General features: G+C 39.7%; 2 protein-coding genes across 3 annotated transcripts in view; one reads left to right on the top strand and one right to left on the bottom strand.

Annotated features, from left to right (window-relative positions):
- Window positions 1-5730, top strand: part of mov10a (Mov10 RISC complex RNA helicase a) — an 18605-nt gene extending 12875 nt beyond the window's left edge. The window contains exons 16-22 of one of the 2 annotated variants that reach the window (XM_040007021.1): window positions 64-181; window positions 1276-1467; window positions 1570-1641; window positions 1895-2020; window positions 2123-2211; window positions 2432-2550; window positions 2827-5730. In XM_040007021.1, coding sequence (XP_039862955.1) covers window positions 64-181; window positions 1276-1467; window positions 1570-1641; window positions 1895-2020; window positions 2123-2211; window positions 2432-2550; window positions 2827-2891 — 781 coding nt within the window. In that variant the 3' untranslated portion in view covers window positions 2892-5730. Of the gene's footprint in view, window positions 1-63; window positions 182-1275; window positions 1468-1569; window positions 1642-1894; window positions 2021-2122; window positions 2222-2431; window positions 2551-2826 lie in introns of those variants that run through there. The other variant, XM_040007028.1, reaches the window with a different exon arrangement.
- rhoca (ras homolog family member Ca) lies at window positions 3592-19810 on the bottom strand. Its single transcript, XM_040007267.1, has 5 exons — window positions 19677-19810; window positions 10491-10648; window positions 8301-8421; window positions 7809-7939; window positions 3592-6159 (listed from the first exon to the last, which is right to left on the bottom strand). Exons 2-5 carry the CDS (start codon window positions 10644-10646, stop codon window positions 5986-5988), a joined length of 582 nt encoding a protein of 193 aa, XP_039863201.1. The 5' UTR covers window positions 10647-10648; window positions 19677-19810; the 3' UTR covers window positions 3592-5985.

Here is a 19810-nt window from a genome sequence, read left to right as displayed (position 1 = left end):
TAATCACCAATAATGCTTCATCATTTTTTTTATTGTTCTTCTTTTTCCTTCCCGTTCACTCAGGTCACACAGTGCTATTCTGAAAATCCCCAATGAGTTGTTCTATGAGAATGAATTGCAGGTGTTTGCTGACCAATGGGAGCGTGAGACCTATTGCAACTGGGAATACCTTCCGAAGAAGGTGAGGCCTCAGGAACTTTTCATTTATTTTGTTTGGTTTTTGGGTTTTTTTGTCCCCCTAAGTCATCCACAAAGCATATGATTAGATGCAAAGGTGTATTTGTCAACTGTGATTTCATCATACATTAGTTTAAAAATAAAAAACTGTGATGAACATGAATAAATAAAATAGTAAAGTGCATCTGAGCTTTACAGATGCAATGTTTGCTTTGAAAGTGATGACAGAGAAGTATAGAAAAGGTCAGAAGGAGTTTTACTGTGTCTGTGGATCTAGAGAAACCATGTGATAGGGTGCTTAGAGAGGAAGTGTGGTACTGAATGAGGAAGTCAAGAGTGGCAGTGATGTACGTGAGGGTGGTGCGGGACGTGCGTGAGAACAGCAAAACACTAGTGAAGTGTGTGGGAGTGACAGATGAGTTTAAGGTGGAGGTGGGATTACATCAGGGATTAGCTCTGAGCCTCTGCTGACAATTGAGGTTACACAAGAGGACTGTGATGTTCACGGACAACACTGTGATTTGTGAGTAGAGGAAAGGTGGAGGTATGCTAAAGTCAGTAGAAGCAAGATAGATGACATGTTTGAATGAGAGGGAGCAGAAGTAGTGAAGCTGGGTGAGATGGGTCTCGTCTATGCAAAGAACAAAAAAGTGCACAAGAGAGGTGAAGGAGGCGGCGCAGGCAGGGTGGAGTGGGTGGAGACAGAGGGCCAAGCTGGAAGTTGCTGGTACATGAGGGACCAGATTAGAAATGAGTATATCAGAGGGACAAGTTTGGTTGAATGGTTTTGGAGACGAAGTTTGCAGGGGTTTGTTTTGGAGATGTCCAGAGGAGGGATAGTGGATATATTTTGGATAAAGGATGCTGAAGATGGAAGAAAAAAGACTGGCTGAAACAAAGTAGATATTAAAACATGAAAACAACTCATGTTGTAAAAGTACAATTTTTCTTAAAACTTCATAGACCTTATGGGAGTGCTCACGTGTACAATTCATGTGTAGTTTTAATTCACATTTTTAATTTCACTAAGGAGTCAGTCGCCAAATTGTATTTGAACCATATTTAACAAGAATAACTGACAGTGCTACCCCACTACAGGGTTTTCCAGTGATCTTCCATGGAGTGATGGGCAAAGATGAGAGAGAGGCGAACAGTCCGTCTTTCTTCAACGTGTCTGAGATTGAAGTCCTGATCGACTACCTCACCAAACTGATGGAAACGCAAGGAAAGAAGGGTCTCCCCAAACTGTCTGCAACAGACATCGGAATAATCGCCCCCTACAGGAAACAAGTGAATATGCATGGTGCACATTTGTGTTAAATGACTGAGGATAAAAGGAGGTTGTTTGGTTCATTCATAACTTCCCATGACTGCTTTTCTTTTTGCTAACAGGTTGAGAAAATCCAGAAGGCCCTGAGATTTGTCCCAGCGCTGAGTCGCTGGAGTGATCTCAAAGAGCTGAAGGTTAGCAGCTCTGCTGTAAACAATCTGTGTCAGTTAATATGGTTATATGCCCCCATGCAAACCTAAGATGCTCATTTACAGTGTCTTCTAAATTGTTTTAATAAGATGTAATCAAAAGATTGATCTGCTGTTTATTTCTAATCAGAAGTGTAATTTAATTATTGAGGATGCATTCAACAGTTATAAGATTAAAGTTTTATTAGATGGTAGATGGTAAAGTGCACCCCCCCCCCCCCCCCCTTTATAATATCAGGTCGGCTCTGTGGAGGAGTTTCAGGGACAAGAGAGGAAGATCATTATGGTCTCCACCGTCCGTAGCAGCATCAACTATGTCAAGATGGACAGAGACTTCAATATTGGGTTCCTGTCAAATGAAAAGGTTTGTCACATCATTTAAGCTTATAAGAAAGCCTGCTGCTTCTTTAATGGTTGAATAAATTACTAATATATTCTTTTTTTATATATATGTATTCACTTGTAGAGGTTCAACGTAGCCTTGACGAGAGCCAGGTCCCTGCTTATAGTGGTGGGAAACCCTGTGATCCTCAAGAAGGACCCAACATGGGAGAAGTAAGCGAAGGCAAGATGTTTTGGGAGGCACTGAGTAAACGTAGTGATTACCGAAAGTGAAACCTCATTGTTAGCAGCTGACAAAACAACCTCAAATTGTTCACTTTGTTGCCATTTTGGAGCCTTTGGGCTGTATAAAATTTGCCCAGTTAACAAGGAGTGCACATTTCTTGAGCATTTCTCACTCACGTTTTCTTAATTTTTGCTTTTTTGTTCACAGGTTCATCAGCTACTGTGTGAAGGAGAAGGGCTACACTGGATTTGACTTCAGCGATGTGGAAGAGGAAGATGATATTGTGTCCAGACTGGCGACGCTGAAAATCAACATGGATTCTGAATGTGAGTACAGCTTTATCCTCAGTAAGACTGCAATAGACAGTAGACTCGACAGCTGCATGTGTCTTTTTCTCCAGACTTTAGGCTTTATTTGCTGAGGTAAATAGTTGCATGATTGAAACCTTAAAATGTAAAAGCATTTAGAACAAAACATTTTCCCAGTGAGTCACCAAAAGTTGATTCTGTTCATCTGGACTTAGCGTTCCCAGTGAGTATTCTTCAAAAATAAAAATAAAAATAAAAAATCTTTTGCTAAGATTTTGTCTGTCTTTGTTCTAGGTCCTGTTCCAGAGGAGAGTGCCATTCAGCAATTTGTGGACCCTGGGTGGAAAAATGAGCATTAACATTTCCTCTAAACTAGGACATAGCGTCTGCGACAGATGGATTTAAAGCCATTTGAATGCATAGCAAGTGTCAGTCTTTTATTTTATTCTCTGTCTTACTGCTTCAGCACATGATTTAAGACCATATCCTTTTATGAACCTATTTAAGTGCAATAAATGCTCCTCTGTTTCTAATCACAGTGGCAAAATGAAGCAGTGAACTTTGGCTTTTTACACTTACTTGGTCTGTTTATTTAGCCCAGTTAACATAACTATGGCTGTACAGATGCTAAAATGTCCTACAGATGGGAAAAGAATGGAAGATCATTTTAATACACTGATTCATCACCGTATGTCTTATGACTTATGTCAATTCAAAACTTAAAAAAAATAAACTGACTTTTTGATCTGCTGTATATTATATTACACCGTGGTGCCTGATCATTTCCTTTAGCAGCATCGTCCTGTTCAAGAATGGACTGAGGAGACCGGTCTGTCTATTCGCAAAAATAGTTTATTAACAATGTTCATGTTCACTTCAGCTCAAATGTTCACTACAACACTTTCTGTTTACAAAGCATTATTACAATGAGCTTTTATAGAAATCTGGATCCTTTTAATTGATTTCAAATACTTCCAGAGAGAGAAATAAAAGTTGCACAACACTGAGCTGAAGCTGTTCCCACAGAGGTGTGCGATGTTAGTGCTTCTGTATGTGTGCGCACTGTAAAGACCCATGGATTTCTCATGCATGCATCAACATAGCAAGGACATTTTTTTAGCGGGACATTATCGGCATACACATGGACAGCAGTATAGTACATGCTCTTAGTGATATGTTCAACACTAGCTCCTCCGCTGCTCTATGGGAACGTTTTCAATTGTTATGATTCTACTCCCAGCTTTAAGTTATTTAACTCTCCGCCGATCTCTAATTCCCAAGTATTCCTTGCGAGAGCTTGTTAAGACACGTCAACACCATGCCACCACTATGAAATGTTTTCATCGATAAGAAGTTGTAGAGATATGAATGTTTACCCTTGCCCAAATGGTGTGCTTGTTGTCCATATTAGTGCACAGAGTCCCGAGTTAAAAGTAGCATCCGCCCTCTAAAGATTGGAGGGTGGATAGAACATTAGTAGGTTGCTTGTGTGCGTTTGTCGGCTAAAACGATCACAACACCTCGTCTGAGCTGTAGCCTCTTTGCTGGCCCGCTCGTTTAAAGCATCATTTATGTGCTTCACCAGCAGAGGGTTTAAATTTGCATTACACACAGTATTACTACAATAACTGGTAGGTTTGGCGCTTTTGATGGAATTGTAAGAAGGTTGCATGCAACACAGATGATATTGTTTTTGCCACGTATATTAAGAAATCCACCCTTCATGCAACCAGTGGACATGTAAAGTAGATGACTGAGCAACAGTAGTGTGAAAGAGTGTGCCTCAGGACAGTCTGTGAGGGCCTTTCAAGAATATCAAGCTATTATCATCAGGGGAAGTTCACTAGAGTATTCTGCGAGGATATGAGCAAATACAGATACTAGAGGATGATCTGACATGTCCTAGTGAACTGAAATTTAATTACATCCTTAAATGCCGAGTATATTTCCAAAGAGTGAGCTTAAATTCCATCCTATAGGTTGTAACTGATTTTTTTTTTAAGTAAAACATCAAAGGAAATGGTTGCATACAGATGTTTTCTCAATCAACCATATTGTAATTTTCACATGATGCAAGAACTTAAACTTCTTTTGCTCATCTGACAAGATAAAGATGTGTCCTACACAAAATGTTTTTTTAAAAAAAATGATGGCATACATCAAATAACACATTTTACCATGCATCAACCAAGCCTTGAAAAACAAAAAAACATCAGAACGGTGACTCTTGACCTTGTCAGTGAGTATCAGCTTGACATTCAGCAGCTAGTCCATCTGGTCTGGGAGAGAACAACCGAAAAAGGCACACCAGAACAGAGAAGGCACCAGGAAAAAAAACAAAACAAAAGACTCACTCACACACACTGTGGCTCTTCTCAGACATGTAAAGAATGTCGTCCAACTGGAAACATCCAGCCTAACAGGATGCGATTTCCATGACTGGGCTAACCAGCATCACAAACAAGATTCCAATAACGGGTGTAACCAGTTAACTTAGCAAAAAGAGCTGAACTCAGTCACTCATAATAAACAAACAAGGGAGGGTTCACCAGGCCGTGGCCTACATGTGATTCCACTTGTGTCATCTCCCTGTTGGTCCTAACAGCTATTGTGCATAGTTGAGTCATATTGGCTTGCGTCTCAGTTGGCCACCTCTCCCTCCCCTCCCATCTAGCTTCTAGCAACAATTACGAGGGGCGAATGTGAATAATTTTATGCAGAATGGGAAGCACACTCCTTTGTTGACACATTACATTACAGAAGCAGCTGCCTTTCTTTATCCTCGATGTGAGTGGGCTCATAATGGAGAAGGTGAAACTGATGTTTCATACCAACAAAAAAAAAAAATGACACAAGCAACCATTTATTGTGCTTGACTTGACGAGCACTGAAAGCCTTTACTTATGGCTTTGCTCAGGTTTCACAATGACAACACTGTAAAATGAGCTACAGTACAATGAAGGGGTCCTCAGCCGAAATGCAAGCTCGCCGACAAACAGACGGTGGTGTATAAACTTAAAAAAAGGCACTAGCTCTTATGGTCAAAAGATATCATCTTTAATTCTCTATCGCTACTGCTACAGTGAAACAGAACTGCCTATTTATACAAGCTAAGAATGATGCCACTTGCCCGAGAAGCTTGTGAAGAACAATACCGCATACAAATGTGCACCTACCAAAGCCAAGTTTAAAAAAAAAAAAAAAAAAAAAGTGTAAATTGTTAAGACAGATTTTGGGAGGGACAAAAGAAAATCAATACGGAAACATCAATTTCTAGCCACAGATGTCATATAGTTCATTTCCTGTATTAGGTTTGTTTATGTTCAATTCATCTGCCTGTCTTTGTCATGAAATGTGAGATACAGTACAAAGATCCATTTGGTAATAGGTCAGTCCTTTTTCATGTGTTATTTTTCTCCAATTGGTCAGCTGATTTGATGGCGTCTGGACTGCTCACAGCACCGTGCAGCCACTTCTCTTCTTGCGCTTGCGGACCTGCAGTGCTGCTCTTGTGGCCATCTCAAACACCTCCCGCACACCATCCTTCGTCTTGGCAGAACACTCCAAGTAGCCAAAAGCGCTGATCCTACCAGCCATGTCTCTGCCTTCTTCTGTCTTCACTGGCTCCTGCAGGGTTAGATCAGACACCATTAGGGACTCAATTAAAGTGCTGAGAAAAGAAGGAGAGCTCAGTTTACTTTCCAGGGAAAAAAAAAATCACGATACCACTGAAGAGATCCTTGATTTTTTTTCCCCCCCCTTTTAAAGTGAAATTAGAGCACTAACAATCAGTCAAGAATAAGCCATTCTATAAGCAGAATCAATACAAAATTATCAATGTAACTGTACTTAGAACATGAATTATTTTTCATGCAAAAAAAGGCTCTTTTTTTTTTACCGTTTACTGCTTTTTTTGTCATATATGTGACAGTAAACTGAGTATTTTTGCATTTGAACTGCTGATAAAACAAAATCATTTTATACAGTACAGCTACAGTCTAAACACCCCCTCACTACCATAATACTTATTAACAAAAGAATAAGCACAGTTTGATGTGCCTCTCACCGCCTTTTTGGCATGACTCATTTAACAACCCAACGAAATCTTGGAATCAAGGGCTCAAGTTTATGGCTTTATGTCTAAGCCATTTATCACATATCTTACAAATATCAAACCAATGTCTGTTTTACTATGCAAGAGTCAAACTCTTGAACTGACTACTGATGTCTTGATTTCCACAGACAGGAAAAGCTCATCTACAGATTCCACTGTGAAAACATAAAACTGAGATGTTATTCAGGCTTTCACTTTGCTGTTCTCCTTTTAGTGACAGAAAACAAAACATTTTGCTTTTTTGACTTATCATTTATAATGTCAGTATGTTTTGATTAGCAAATTGAAATCTTTTACATCTTATGAAATCAGTTTGACAGAGACACATGCTTTAACTTGTTACTGACACTGACATTTTTGACATTGTGATTTTCTATATTTCGATTCTTCTATTGCTTTCTTACTCTAAATGATTGCATGCCAATCCTAGAAGAGGGATTCTTCTTCCTCCTGCTGTCTTCTCTCAATTTTATTTTGTAAAGCCATCTGATAGAAAGTGTCCAATTACATAATATCTTCTTTGCAGTACGAACGCTGTGTTTTGCGATAAGCGTTCATACTCGGTGACAAATTAAACCAGCTTCCCTGAATCATATTTCATGCTCTGACTGTACAGCCATCTGAGGCTTCTGCTTTTCACATGCTGTTCTGGATTAGAACATTTCTGTCCTGTCATAGTTCTGATGTGGTCGAAAAATATTAAGAAAAGTCCTGTCACTGTCAGTAAGCTGTGAGATTGATGCTGTAGTTAATACACTGGTGGTTTAATGTCGTAAACATGTGGTTGAAACCCTGTACAATAATGAATTTTCCATTTCTACACACAGGCCTTTAGTGTTTCTATAAGCTGACAGTTCTTAAACCGAGTACGCTGGTGAAGCAGGAAAAGCAAGATTAACGTCATCTGTCATGTAGCTTCTTTAGAAATAAATGTGAGACTGCAAACATTCACAGGATGGTAGTGCTACATGACCCTTTTTTATTTTATTTTTTTAAAAGGGTCAATAACACGTGCCTAAATATGTCAAACAAAATCCTAACAAATGAAATGTTTCAACCCAGCACATATCCAGTGCCTTTTAGTGCCTGAGATTTCAAGAGCTCTCTACCTGCATCAGATTAGCTCATTCCACTGTTCATTGACCGTCAGGGGCCTTTGTACCTGCTTCATCTTGGCTAGCTCTCTCCGTGTATGCTCATCGTTCCTCAGGTCCTTCTTGTTCCCCACCAGGATGATGGGAACATTGGGACAGAAGTGCTTCACCTCAGGCGTCCACTTTTCAGGGATATTTTCTGTCCCAGGAAAGACAAGAAGTGAGCTGAAATACTCAGTATAGGGAGGAGAACTATAAAAAGAGGACAAGCAGTGCAGAGTCACAGTGCAGAACACTTCTCATGATGGATTGCTCTGCAGCCTCCTTGAGGCAAAGATGTTTTTAGCTGCATTAATCCCACTTCCCATCAAGTATATTAGGGTATTTTACAAGGACCCTCTCTCGCTTATTTGACCTACGTTTGGTTATGTAAGATAGAGCAATATGTTCATGAACGATCATTTTAATGGAATATAAGTTATAAGTACTATAAGTTTCGTTATTCATCATTTGTAATATGACATTTTAAAACAGACTACTCTACATTATTCTTTCCTCACCTAAACTGTCTGGGCTGTCAATGGAGAAGCACATCAGGATGACATCTGTATCGGGGTAAGAGAGAGGCCTCAACCTGTCATAGTCTTCCTGGCCTGCGGTATCCCACAATGCCAACTCCACCTGGAAAAAAACACAACATCAAAACATGGATTCATCTGGAACAGAGAACAAATGCAGTTTTGCTCCTTAATATTACTCATCTTTATAAACACAGACTTATCTTGTAAACAGTTAACATACCGTTGCCCACTAATGGAGACGAATGCAACATATAACCAGTCATGACATCACTTCTGCTCAATGATGCAGAAATTCTGAGGCATGTGGAGGATCTGAGTAATCTTCCCAAAGGCTGGAGGTTTAAATATGGGGAACCAAACAATGCTGGAAGTATCCGACATAGTATCGCTTTCCCCTCTGGCTACAACTACTTTCTTCATCTTAAAGTGAATTCATTTTTTTTTTTTTTTTTTTTTTTTTAAATCACCCCAGCAGCTCTGACCTAATCAGGGCTTCATACTGTAAGTCTGTTAGTTGTGTAAGGCTGTCAGTGTTGTGGAAATGAACTTGGTGACTGGGCTCATCCCATCACACCACTGATTAATTCAATTAGGGAAAGTGAGAGATTAGCAACCATCAAACCGGTTAGCGTGTCTCCCTCTAAGGGCATCAACAGCCCAGCTTCCCTTGAGTTTGCTCTTCAGCTGACTCATTGGATTCAATGGAAAAAGAAAAAAGAAACTTTTGCAAAGTTTAAATACCAGAACTTTGCTGAATGACAGATTTTTGTCTGCCCACAGAAAGCACAAAAATCAGTTAACAGTCCCAAAATAGAGGTTTGCAGAGGCAGAAGGTGGGAGGTGGCCGAACACTGTTGAGACTGCATGAGGAACCAGAGCTCTGTGTTCCCACTGGACTAGTTGTAAGCTGCAGAGTTCAGGGAGGGAAAGACAGAGGAAAAAGACCCAAAACCCCCCAGCTATTTGTGGAATCGGCTCAGTCCGCTGACGATGAGTGTATCTTTGCCTCATGGGATGGGGGTTGAGGAGCTAAAAACTTGGGGCTGAACACAAATCTAATCCATCCTGTTGTGTAAGAAGCTAAATCTGACGGGATGGTTATCCTCCATAGAGACACTCAAAGACTTGACACTCACATCTTTTCCAAAATGATCCCTTTCTAATCTGTGCATCATGGCTCCCTAACTTTAAATTTCCTGTCCAGAACATGAGCTTTAACCTCCTGCCTACCTCCACCTAAGAAGTGCAGCCAGGACAAGGACAGGAAGTGAGGCACGTTTATCAGGCAGTAGCATGAGGATGGTGATCCTGAGGGAAGGAATGGGATTGCTAAGATACATCCCTGTTCCCCGTCTGAACAGGAAGCTGGGAAGTAGAGTCATTTCCTGTTTTGCCAAGTTGTGTAGCGATGGTCGGCTAAAGAAAAAAGAATAAAACGATTGGACATAACGAGGCATCTGCAGTTTAAACTCCACCCTCACCACCTTCCCATGACTCAGATTCAAGACGTCACACGCACAAAAAAACTGTACAGAGGTTTGTTTTCTCTTGTTTAAGGCTGTGCATGCAGCTCTTGTCCAGGAGCAAAAACACACACACACACACACACGTAAACAATGGTGTCGATAGCACATTATCTCTTGTCTGGCTAATAAGGTCACTACTCTTTCAGAGTACCCCAATAAAAAAAATTAAGTGTTGATATATTTTTTTGTAATTTGTGGAAACCAAGATTATATTTACGCCGCAATTAAGAAAAATGTATCTTCTTAATTTTCAACTGGTGCCTGTGGCCTGTTTTAATTTAGTTTAATGTAGTCCTTCAGAAAGCTAGCTCCTGAAATATTATAAAATCCACTTCACACTTGCATTCTCAGCCAGCAGTTGCATCATCATAATTAGAAGCCTACTTTGGTCAACTACTTAAAAAACAAACAAACAAAAACCTCAAGTGTTTATAGTACGTCTGGCAACATTAGTGCAAACTGTCTGGTGTGAGAGATGGGAGAGGTTGACAGTAACAGCAGTAATTGAGGCGGATTGGACTTTACTTACACTCTCATGTTCTTAAATCTATAATTAGCCTAAATAATTGAAAAGCATTTCTGTGTTCATGACGAGAGACACCATCACTTTAATCGAGTCAGTTTTTGTGTAAATAGCACAAACCTGTTTTCCGTCAACCTCGATGTCAGCGATGTAGTTCTCGAACACAGTAGGGACATAGACTTCGGGAAACTGATCTTTACTGAAAACAATGAGAAGACATGTTTTCCCACAAGCTCCGTCTCCAACAATCACCAGCTTCTTCCGAATGGCTGCCATTTCTGTTGGGAGAACAACAAGAAGTTCTTGTTTGCCTGAAGTCAAACAACACATTAACCGTCTCATCTATTCGTGGATTTTACATAGTAGTTATTTAAATTATTTGTAGGGATCATAAGATAAATCAAGAACACAGTGATTTTTTTTCCTTGCTCAAGCAGTGTAGCTCCAAAGCAACCACTCTGACATTTCTGACAGACCGTACGGCATTACACCTTCGGGAAAGCTCTGATCTACATACTGTCACGGCAAAATGCAGTCACAGACCTTGAATCCCCAATGCCAAATCTAGTCTACAAAGCCACACAAACAGAAGAGATGGAGGATGAGACTGGAGTGAAGGAGAGGAATAAAAGACATGTTGAGACAAGCTAGGAAATGAAGGGATTTGTTATCATCCTCTGCTGGCTTGCAAGGAGGAGAAAAGTGTAAGGAAATTAGAGTAGTTGGTGGCATCCTAAAAAAGCCAAAACACTAAACTCGTTTTGTTTCCATGTGTGTACTGTGCAGGCATCCTAGCCCTAAATCAAAATCAATTAAATGTTATACCTATGCTTTAAGAAGCTTTGCAAGTTTTTGTGCACAAACCATCAAGAAACATTATGGAGTATCCCCAGGTCAGAAGACTAGTTCAGCTGGTGTGTTTGGGGATGCATGGGGATGAGTTAGCAGTGCAGCTGATGGATGAGCTGGAGCCCTGCTGCCTGGGAGCAGCTGTGCATATAGTCATTTGGCTCCTCACCTCATCCACCTTCTGCCAGACAGTCTTGACACTAATACTCTTCACGAGGGGCACCGACTTATCAGGGGAAATTCATCTTTCTGTGCTACAGGCAAAACTTTAAGTCGAGTCTGCCCCAACGCCCACTTTTAATTGCTGCTCAGATGCATGGCAACACCAGTGCTTTCAATAAGCAGCATCAAGCCATTCTTCAGACGTCACAATGAAACACAGACTGAGGTCATTATTTAAACTGTTGCTGGTTTCATATCGTATCATCAGGACGGCTTGTTAGACATGATTTATTTCATGCAGAGCTGGGGGGGGGGGGGGGGGGGATGTGCAAAATTAATCTTCTGAATACCTTTTAACAAGTCATAAAATAACCATAAAAATAATAAGCTTGTTTAGCATCTCATCCGTTTACAAACACAAGAAAAATGAAAACGGGACACCACAGATTGTACAGATTTTACTACAGGAATAATTTGCAGACTGTTTGATAATACCCATCCCTAAAGTTAATGCTGTGGCAGGTTATCACTAGCAATTAGTTCGCTGTGTTTGGAAATGTGGAGAAATAATTACAGTTTACAGTCAGAAGACGAAGAAACTGCCAGAATTTCAGATCTGAGAATCTGAAACCAGGGATTTTAACCAAAAAAAAAAAAAAACCCCAAGCACAACTAATTATCTGAATGGGTTGTGGCTGCAGAAATATTTAGAAGTTAGAGAGTAAGGGTGACATGGGACTTCCAGAAAAAGCAAAGAAATTAGAGGTCAAACAACAGCCAGTAAAATTGAGGCAATTTCAGTGAAGGAAAAAGAGCTGACAGCTGGTTAACTGCCCATTCTATGTTGTGGTAAACACCTGGGTTAAGAAATAGCATTACAATGTGGAAATTTAATTGCATTTCACCATGTGTTGCTGACGGTAATCAGCCATGTGGAGCTACTGTCTATAATTGGTTTCAGCTTTTTTCCAAGTGGGCACGAGTTGAAGCATAAGGTACCCAGAAAACCTCATATTGCCTTGACTTTTTGAGTAGATCCTCCATTGACCACTTTTGCCAGTAAACGTCTCTATCAGCACTTAACCAGCTGACCTTGAAACAGACAACAGCTCATTTAAATACAGTCTGTGGAAGTACGTACAATTATTAAAATAAAATTACATGTAAATAGTTAAGAAATAAATAGGCCGAATCAGTAGTTTTGCTCTGGAAAGAGCAAAATGAAAAGGGTAAGTGAATGAATTACTTGTCAGCTCCATTACCATGCATATGAAAACTTGGCATAACCAGGAGGAAACTTTGGGTGTTTGGCGGTTGACAGTTTTAATAACAACTTGGTTACTTGTTTCTTGCTATGGAAATTGTGGTCATGGGTATGATCATATTTTCTGTCTTTTGCCCAAGGACCCACTCCTACACTTCCCACAAACCGTGCTGCAGCTGCAAAGCTTTTGTTAAGCTGCACCAAATACTTAAGTTTGAATTTACTCACTCCAGTTATTCTGCATGTTTAACATGCTCATGAAGAACAAAAAAAAAAAAAAAAAAAAAGAGCAAAGGCTTTGACAGCTATAAAAGAACAATAACAAAAATAATGAGCTGCATTGAAGAGTGCCTGATACTTCTCAACAGACACCACACAGCATCTTTTGCTTTTCAGAGACTGCCAAATGGACCAGAGATACTCTCAACTAGATGATGGGTTCAGAGCCAAACAAGTGGGAGACAGCAGCACCGAGGCCTCTGTGAAACAAAACAACCCACTTCCTGTTCTGTGGAGCCTGGGAGGAGCTTTTTTGGCTGTAGTTCTGTTTGGACAGGCCTCGGCAGAGCCGGAGCATGGAGGGAGCAGCCAGAGGCAACGCGTGCAAGCAAGCACAGACGTTTGCCTACATTCACATACATCCACATGTACACAGCTGCTCTTTGGAGCTGCACATTGAGTTCTTCCTATTGATATTAGCAGCCTGTGAGAGAACATCTTGACACGTTGACAAAAGGAAATTATGCGTGAAAATGTCCCATATAGTCACAAATGGTGCCAAATCCTCAGGCTGTCTATGACTGATGCTCTCAATTTAGGGACTAATGGATACTAATGACAGCAACTACTAAAGAGGCAGGTGGTTGCTAGTAGAAATCGATTTTGCTCTATCCTCCAGATGACACCTGTTCAACATGATTTAGCATGGAAAAAACTTTAGCTCATCCTCTCCACGTTCATACTGAAGTCTCTTCTTACCCTGATTCAATTAAAACATGTTTGAGCATCGCTTACCACAACTAGTGTCTGACTAGAAACCCCACTGGATGCAGGTGCAGTTGTTACTAAAAAATTAACACTCTTACTGAAAGCTGTGGAAAAGCCAAAATAAACTGGCATATATATCTTTGACTGTACACAATGTAGCTCGAGGCATCTGAACGTGCACAGAGATATTACTGGAATACGTTCATAAAAACTCAACTATCATGGTGGAGCTGGCTGAGGACCATCCGTTTTATTTACATCAAAGAAGCACACTGCCTGAAAAAAAAAAAAAACCCAACAAAACAACACAGGATGACACCAAAGCAACTTTAATTAACTGACCTTAGAGTCAAGATTGAGTTACTTGGAAGAAAAGCCAACATTCATCTTTTATCTAGTGAGATGATCCTGAAATTTTTATTTTTCCCATCAAAATCTCAAAGCAAGGTCGTGACCCTTTGAAGAAAAACAAAAAAAAAAAAAAAAAAAAAAAGGCAAGGTTGCATTCTGGGTAACCTCAAAAGCAGCCTGTTTGTTTATTTGAAAAATATCCTTCTAGTTATGAAGCTAGGGTGCCTGCAAAAATTCATTGTGACTGCACTTCACAGTGCAACATAATGTCTCCTACTGAGGCGCTCTGGTAGCCAATCCCTTAATTCCAAGGGATCATTTCAAGTGGAATAAGTTAAAAAATAATTACCACCACGGTAACTTTCCACAGTTGCATGGTATTTTCTCACAGTGCTGCTGCTATTGTTTTGGGCTCTGAAATACCTTCATGTTCACAGATCTGTTACCAAATCTAGACTTCCTGGATTGTATTTTATGCCTCTGGGGCAACAAGCTGCCATTGAACCTTGTGTTGTTTTCATAAAGGGCCGAGTTCTGTTGAAACAATACAACTCCTGGTCGCAGACTGCGTTAATAGCAGTTCAAACCAACGAGTCCCTTTCCATATTATTTCACTGAAATGCAGGCCTGAAGAAAAAGATTGATTTCATTAAACTACAAGAAAAATCTGAAAAGAATGAACAATATCCTGTCTATCAGGACTTTATAATATTTCTGCATTACACTGTGAGCCACGCTGTAAAGACAATGTTCTTGCTAACGCGTTATGTGGTCCCTGAAGGAGAACAGGAAAAAAAAAAAAAAAAATGCACTACTATAGGCTACATTTAATTTTTCACAGTTCATCTCATGCTAAGACAAATCAGCCCAAAAGCAACCGAGGAAGAATTTCCACTCTACTGTTTGCACTTTGTGTCAAGAAATGCAGTGACCACTTTCCTGGTTAATAACAAAGAACAGCACAAAAATGACAATTATCTACATACAAACAATTTACCAAGAAAACAAACACATGACAAAAGGTTTTCCTGTGAAGCCTGGAAATTGGCACAAAAAGATTAAAACCCACTGCTCTGAAGCAATAGCTTGCATTTTTATGGTCTCTTATGTATTTGTTGTCAAGTTGTAGGTATTTCAAAAGGCCAGTCTAGTAGCAGGCATTGAAAATTAGATTAGGCTACAAATGCTATGCATTTAACAGTAATACTGTTAAGGGTAATAAGAGTGAACTGCTAACATTATACTTGTCTGTTAATATGAAGGGATAGTACTGACAGAATTACCCCAAGGCTGGAATTAAGGGAAAAACAGCTTATGCCACTCTGTCCAAAGGTAACGAAATCCACTTACTCTCCAAATCCCCCAACATGTAAGAATATCTTGTTTGTTCATCCACAAAAAAAGAGAAAAGTATCAAAGTATGAATAATTATGATAAATATTTCAGTTGGTAAGCTGTTCACATATAATCAAGAGGTATAAATGACCTAGATTTAATTATCCAGTCAATGAACGGAAAATGATTCTAATAACTTATCATGTGTTTTTTTATTTATTTTATTATTTCATCATGAAACAGGTGTTAAATACAAACCAAAATTCAACAAACACGAATAAATATTTTTAGCATAGCGTCCTTATGAAGGGGATAAACTGTAAAACAAGACTTAAGTCTTAAGTCTAAGACTTGGGTCATAAGACTTGGTCCAAAGACAACCATTAAAAGGGAAAGCAAAGCACCATTACTCTGTACAACTATTTGAGCAATGCCCCGGGTTAATGAACACGCCACCTCAATCCTTCTCTAAGGAGGTTTCCTGAGGCTTAAGGGCCAACAGGAGTTATGCAACAAGCTGAACAGAGTTACTGCAGAGTAGAGCGTGACCCTGACCGCTGAGGTAGAGCTGCCTCTCTCTGCTCATGTGAGTTTGATATCAACAACAATGCTGAACATACACGAACATCCAGCTATTAACAAACATGTTGTTCCTGACACTACAGCGATGATGACTTTTTGTTCTCGTGTCCTGCAAACATATAACAGGAAATGAGTCCCATCAGGATTGTTTTGCACATATAACAAGCTCACAGGACTGATAGTGTGCACTACAGTAAAAGAAAAGAAAAAAAATCTGACACAGACAGGAGTTGTCAAGGAGCTCTGTCCAAGTCTGGTTGTAGAAACAGGTTTTATAACTAACAGAATAATAAAAGCCAGACTGGATTTTGACTCAGTTTGACAGAGAAACATTCATTCCCATCTAGCCTGAATGTCTTCAGAGTAGCTCCAAACTACAGAAGAAAAAGGCCTTTTAATGTACTTCAGGGGCTTGCCTTTTACAAAAATGTCCTTAAGCAACTTCTGCACCTGAACCGCAACTCACAATAACAGACAACTTGTGCCTTTTATCCTCAAGAGGTGCAGTCCTGAAACAGTCCAGAAACCTTTAGATCTAAGGGCACCCAGGAATTAGCTGCACCTCTGCACGAGGCAACCTAAGAAATGGGGCAAAGTTCATAAACTGGCAAAGGCTGTGTATGACATAGAGCAGACAGCCCGCAGGACCAGCTGTCAGCACCACCTACACACATCTCATCTACCAAGATTAAAGATTACACGGAGGAATTTGAAAGAGACCTTCAAGCCATTTCATATCTAGTACTTATTGATCAAATATAGCCCTCTTACTATAAGCTGTTGACTACAGCGCAAAAAAAACGAAATGTTTCAATGCCGATCTGCATTACACAAGAGCAGGAACACACAGAGGAGATCAAGTCAGCCTCTCACATTCTTTGGGCACAAAAACCCCAGCTCCTGAGTCTCACCGAGTCATGACCATATGCTACACCCAAGGAAATGGTCAAATGTGCCAAAATCAGCTATGCCCAAGACATTAAAAAACAAACAAACCAAAAAACAAATATGATATCTTTCGTTAGGCCTCTTAACAGCAATGGACAATTATTTCCATATGAAGACGACCAGGTGATTGTAAACTAAACAGAGATTTTTATGCATTAAAGGACTCTTGACATTTTGGGAAATAAGTTATGTTTTTTTTCTTGCTGCAGTTCTGTAGGTTTGTACCAAGTTGTACCAACTTTCAGGTCGCTTTGTGATAAAGAGATGAGGAAAATCATGGCTTTAAGCCAAAGTTATGGCCTGGCAGAGTCTGGAAGGTCGATTTTAATAAACTAAACTAACTGCCTATCACTTCATAACAACAGTATAAGCATGTGATCAGAAAAGCAAATAAGGTTCCTTCAGGTGTTTGCAGTTTCAACACAATTACATAGGTGGAGTCTCATGCAGCAAAAACTTGTTTGAGCACCATAATCAGCTGGGCATTCCCAGATTAATGACCCAGATAGATCGCTTCTGTCAAGCAGCCACGACTTTAAAAGTACAAAGGAAGACACTCTTGCTCTTGAAGCCTGCTGAGAGGAAGTAGGGGAAGACCACAGAGTTCAGTCAGCTGGCAAACTCTAAGGCAAGAAGCAGCGGATACACTGAGAGAGAACAGGTACCATAGGACTCACTTCTCTTCAGTAACTCAGCTCATGAGCAGCCAAACAGGGATGACTTGTTGGCCAAGAGGACTGAGTTTCCCCGAGTTTTTTTTTTGTCTGTTCCTTTAGAAGCCAACTGTTCTAATCTTTAAAGTCATAATAATGATAATAACTACTCAATACTTGCCCAATATTTTCTCAAATAAATGAGTAATTGATTGGCTTGCAATAGTAGAAATTTGTCAGTTATTCAGAGCACAGCCTAAGCTTTCAGGCTGTTTTCTTTCTCACTGGCACTTCACGATCTCTATGAGCATTTCTAGAATCTGTAGGTAAGAAGGACAGAGTTTTTTTGTAGTGGAAATTTTCTGTTTTCTGTTTATATTCCAAGTGCTAATTTACAAAACATATTTGAACAGGCTTCGTTTGCATACAGGTAAACAGTCAAAAGAGGGATGCCATTTGCCAAATTGCAATGGAGAACAATTGTCTGTTACCTGAAGGCACTGATGCTTTTTATTAACTTTTATAAAATGTATTTGCATTTCTAAACATTGACTGGTGGACAGAAATGAAAGTGTCATTGTCCAAAGAGGCTAAGCCACAAGGCTAGCTAATGAGTTCCTACACGGGAGAGTCCAAACCTAAAAGATATTTATTTTAAAATCATCAAAAATAAACTATTAATATTAAAAAACAAACAAAACAATAACTTGATTCTTAAAATTTGTGGAATTCCAACTTCACATATCTTGTTCTCTACAAAATTCAAAGATATTTCAATAATTGTGAAACTTTAAAAAAGTGTTTACATTTTGTTTTTCGCTTGATGACAGAACAACTGGTCTGTCTGTCAACAGACCAGTCAAATAATCCATTCATGTGCAACAGCACTTGGATTGTTTTCAAAATCAAATTAAAAAAAAAAAAAATTAGAACTACAACTTCATATGTAGCTGGAATAGGCCCTGCTGTGACCCTGAATTGGATAAGTGGAAGAGGATGGATGGGTGGATGAACTTCATGTGTACCATGGGTTAGCACAAATGAGACTTAGCTGCTTAAACAATTTTCACACTTTTTGAAAAAAAAAAAAAAAAAACCCTGCAGGTAGTTCACACGAACTGTAATCTGCCATTTAGACGGCCAGAGTTTTTAAAAAAATCCATATTATAAACTGAACGTAAAGAGATTTTAATGTCTTGAAGAGCTGCCTTGAGATTTTGAGATAAAAGCCAAGTTGCTTTCTTCCTGAGATTCAGCAGATGAATCTGAAACTACAGCCAGACAGCCTAGTTTAGTGATAGAGAAGAAGTCTCTAATGACTTCCAGGCCACCTGGTGATAAATCACTGCACCCATCCAAGGGACTAATCATTTAGTACACATGTGGCATCTACATTTCAAAGACATTCCAATATTAGAGGTATAAATCTGCCAGAAATGCCTTTCACTTCACACCGGCAAACAACGAAATTGAGGATAGAAAGAACAATCAGAATAGAGAAAAGTGCTAAAAGCTGCTATTGGCTTTCAGACTGCAGAGCAGTCAGCTGACTCAGGTGCATCAAGAATTCTGGTTAGCTTTCTAATGAATTTCAACAAACTAAGGAAAACATGTATGAGGTTATCCAATATATGTTTCTCTATTGTAGATTATTTAAACCCCCATTAACAGGGCTGGATTTTCACTTATTTACACATTTTTAGTCCAAAGTTCATCCTCCACATTTCTTTCAGTATATTTGAAAAGCACTGTTTGTAGTTTAAACAGGAAACCTGAATCATAACAATGAGAAAATTAAGTGTTCCCAGGAATGGTACACTTGGAAATTTGCCATAAGGAGCTGCTTAGCCTTATTGAGGTCGCAGCACTTGGAACAGTGAGAACATACCGACGGGATCTGATCTGGTGCCGTCACTTTTAAACTACCAGCAATGAAGCTATCAACAGTTGTACAGAAACACACCCCGCCAACTACAACCTCGCTGCTTAGACCTTACTGTAAATTACAGCGATGTCAGGAATTAAAGTGTCATCCACCCGAGAAAAGGCGAATGTTAGTAGGAGAAAAAGCCACCACCTTGTCCCTTTCACCCAAGTAAGTGAGCTATAATTAGACAGTCGGATTGTGTCAAATAAGAATTTTGAGTCAAACCACAGGCTCCGGTTCGTATTTACCTGTCACCAGCCGGACGAGAGGTTTTAATTAATCTTAATCCCTGCTTGCTCCTTCCTCTTGATCGTGACACACACAGACACACTTCTTGCTGCAGTGTTCGCTAAATTTACAGAGTGGGTGTTGAGAAACGGGG

This window comes from Simochromis diagramma, unplaced genomic scaffold, assembly GCF_900408965.1.
Source record: "Simochromis diagramma unplaced genomic scaffold, fSimDia1.1 OVJJ01000320.1, whole genome shotgun sequence".
In the NCBI taxonomy this organism is placed as follows: Eukaryota; Metazoa; Chordata; class Actinopteri; order Cichliformes; family Cichlidae; genus Simochromis; species Simochromis diagramma.
Note: the sequence above shows the minus strand (reverse complement) of the source record. Positions and strands in the feature narration are given on the sequence as shown.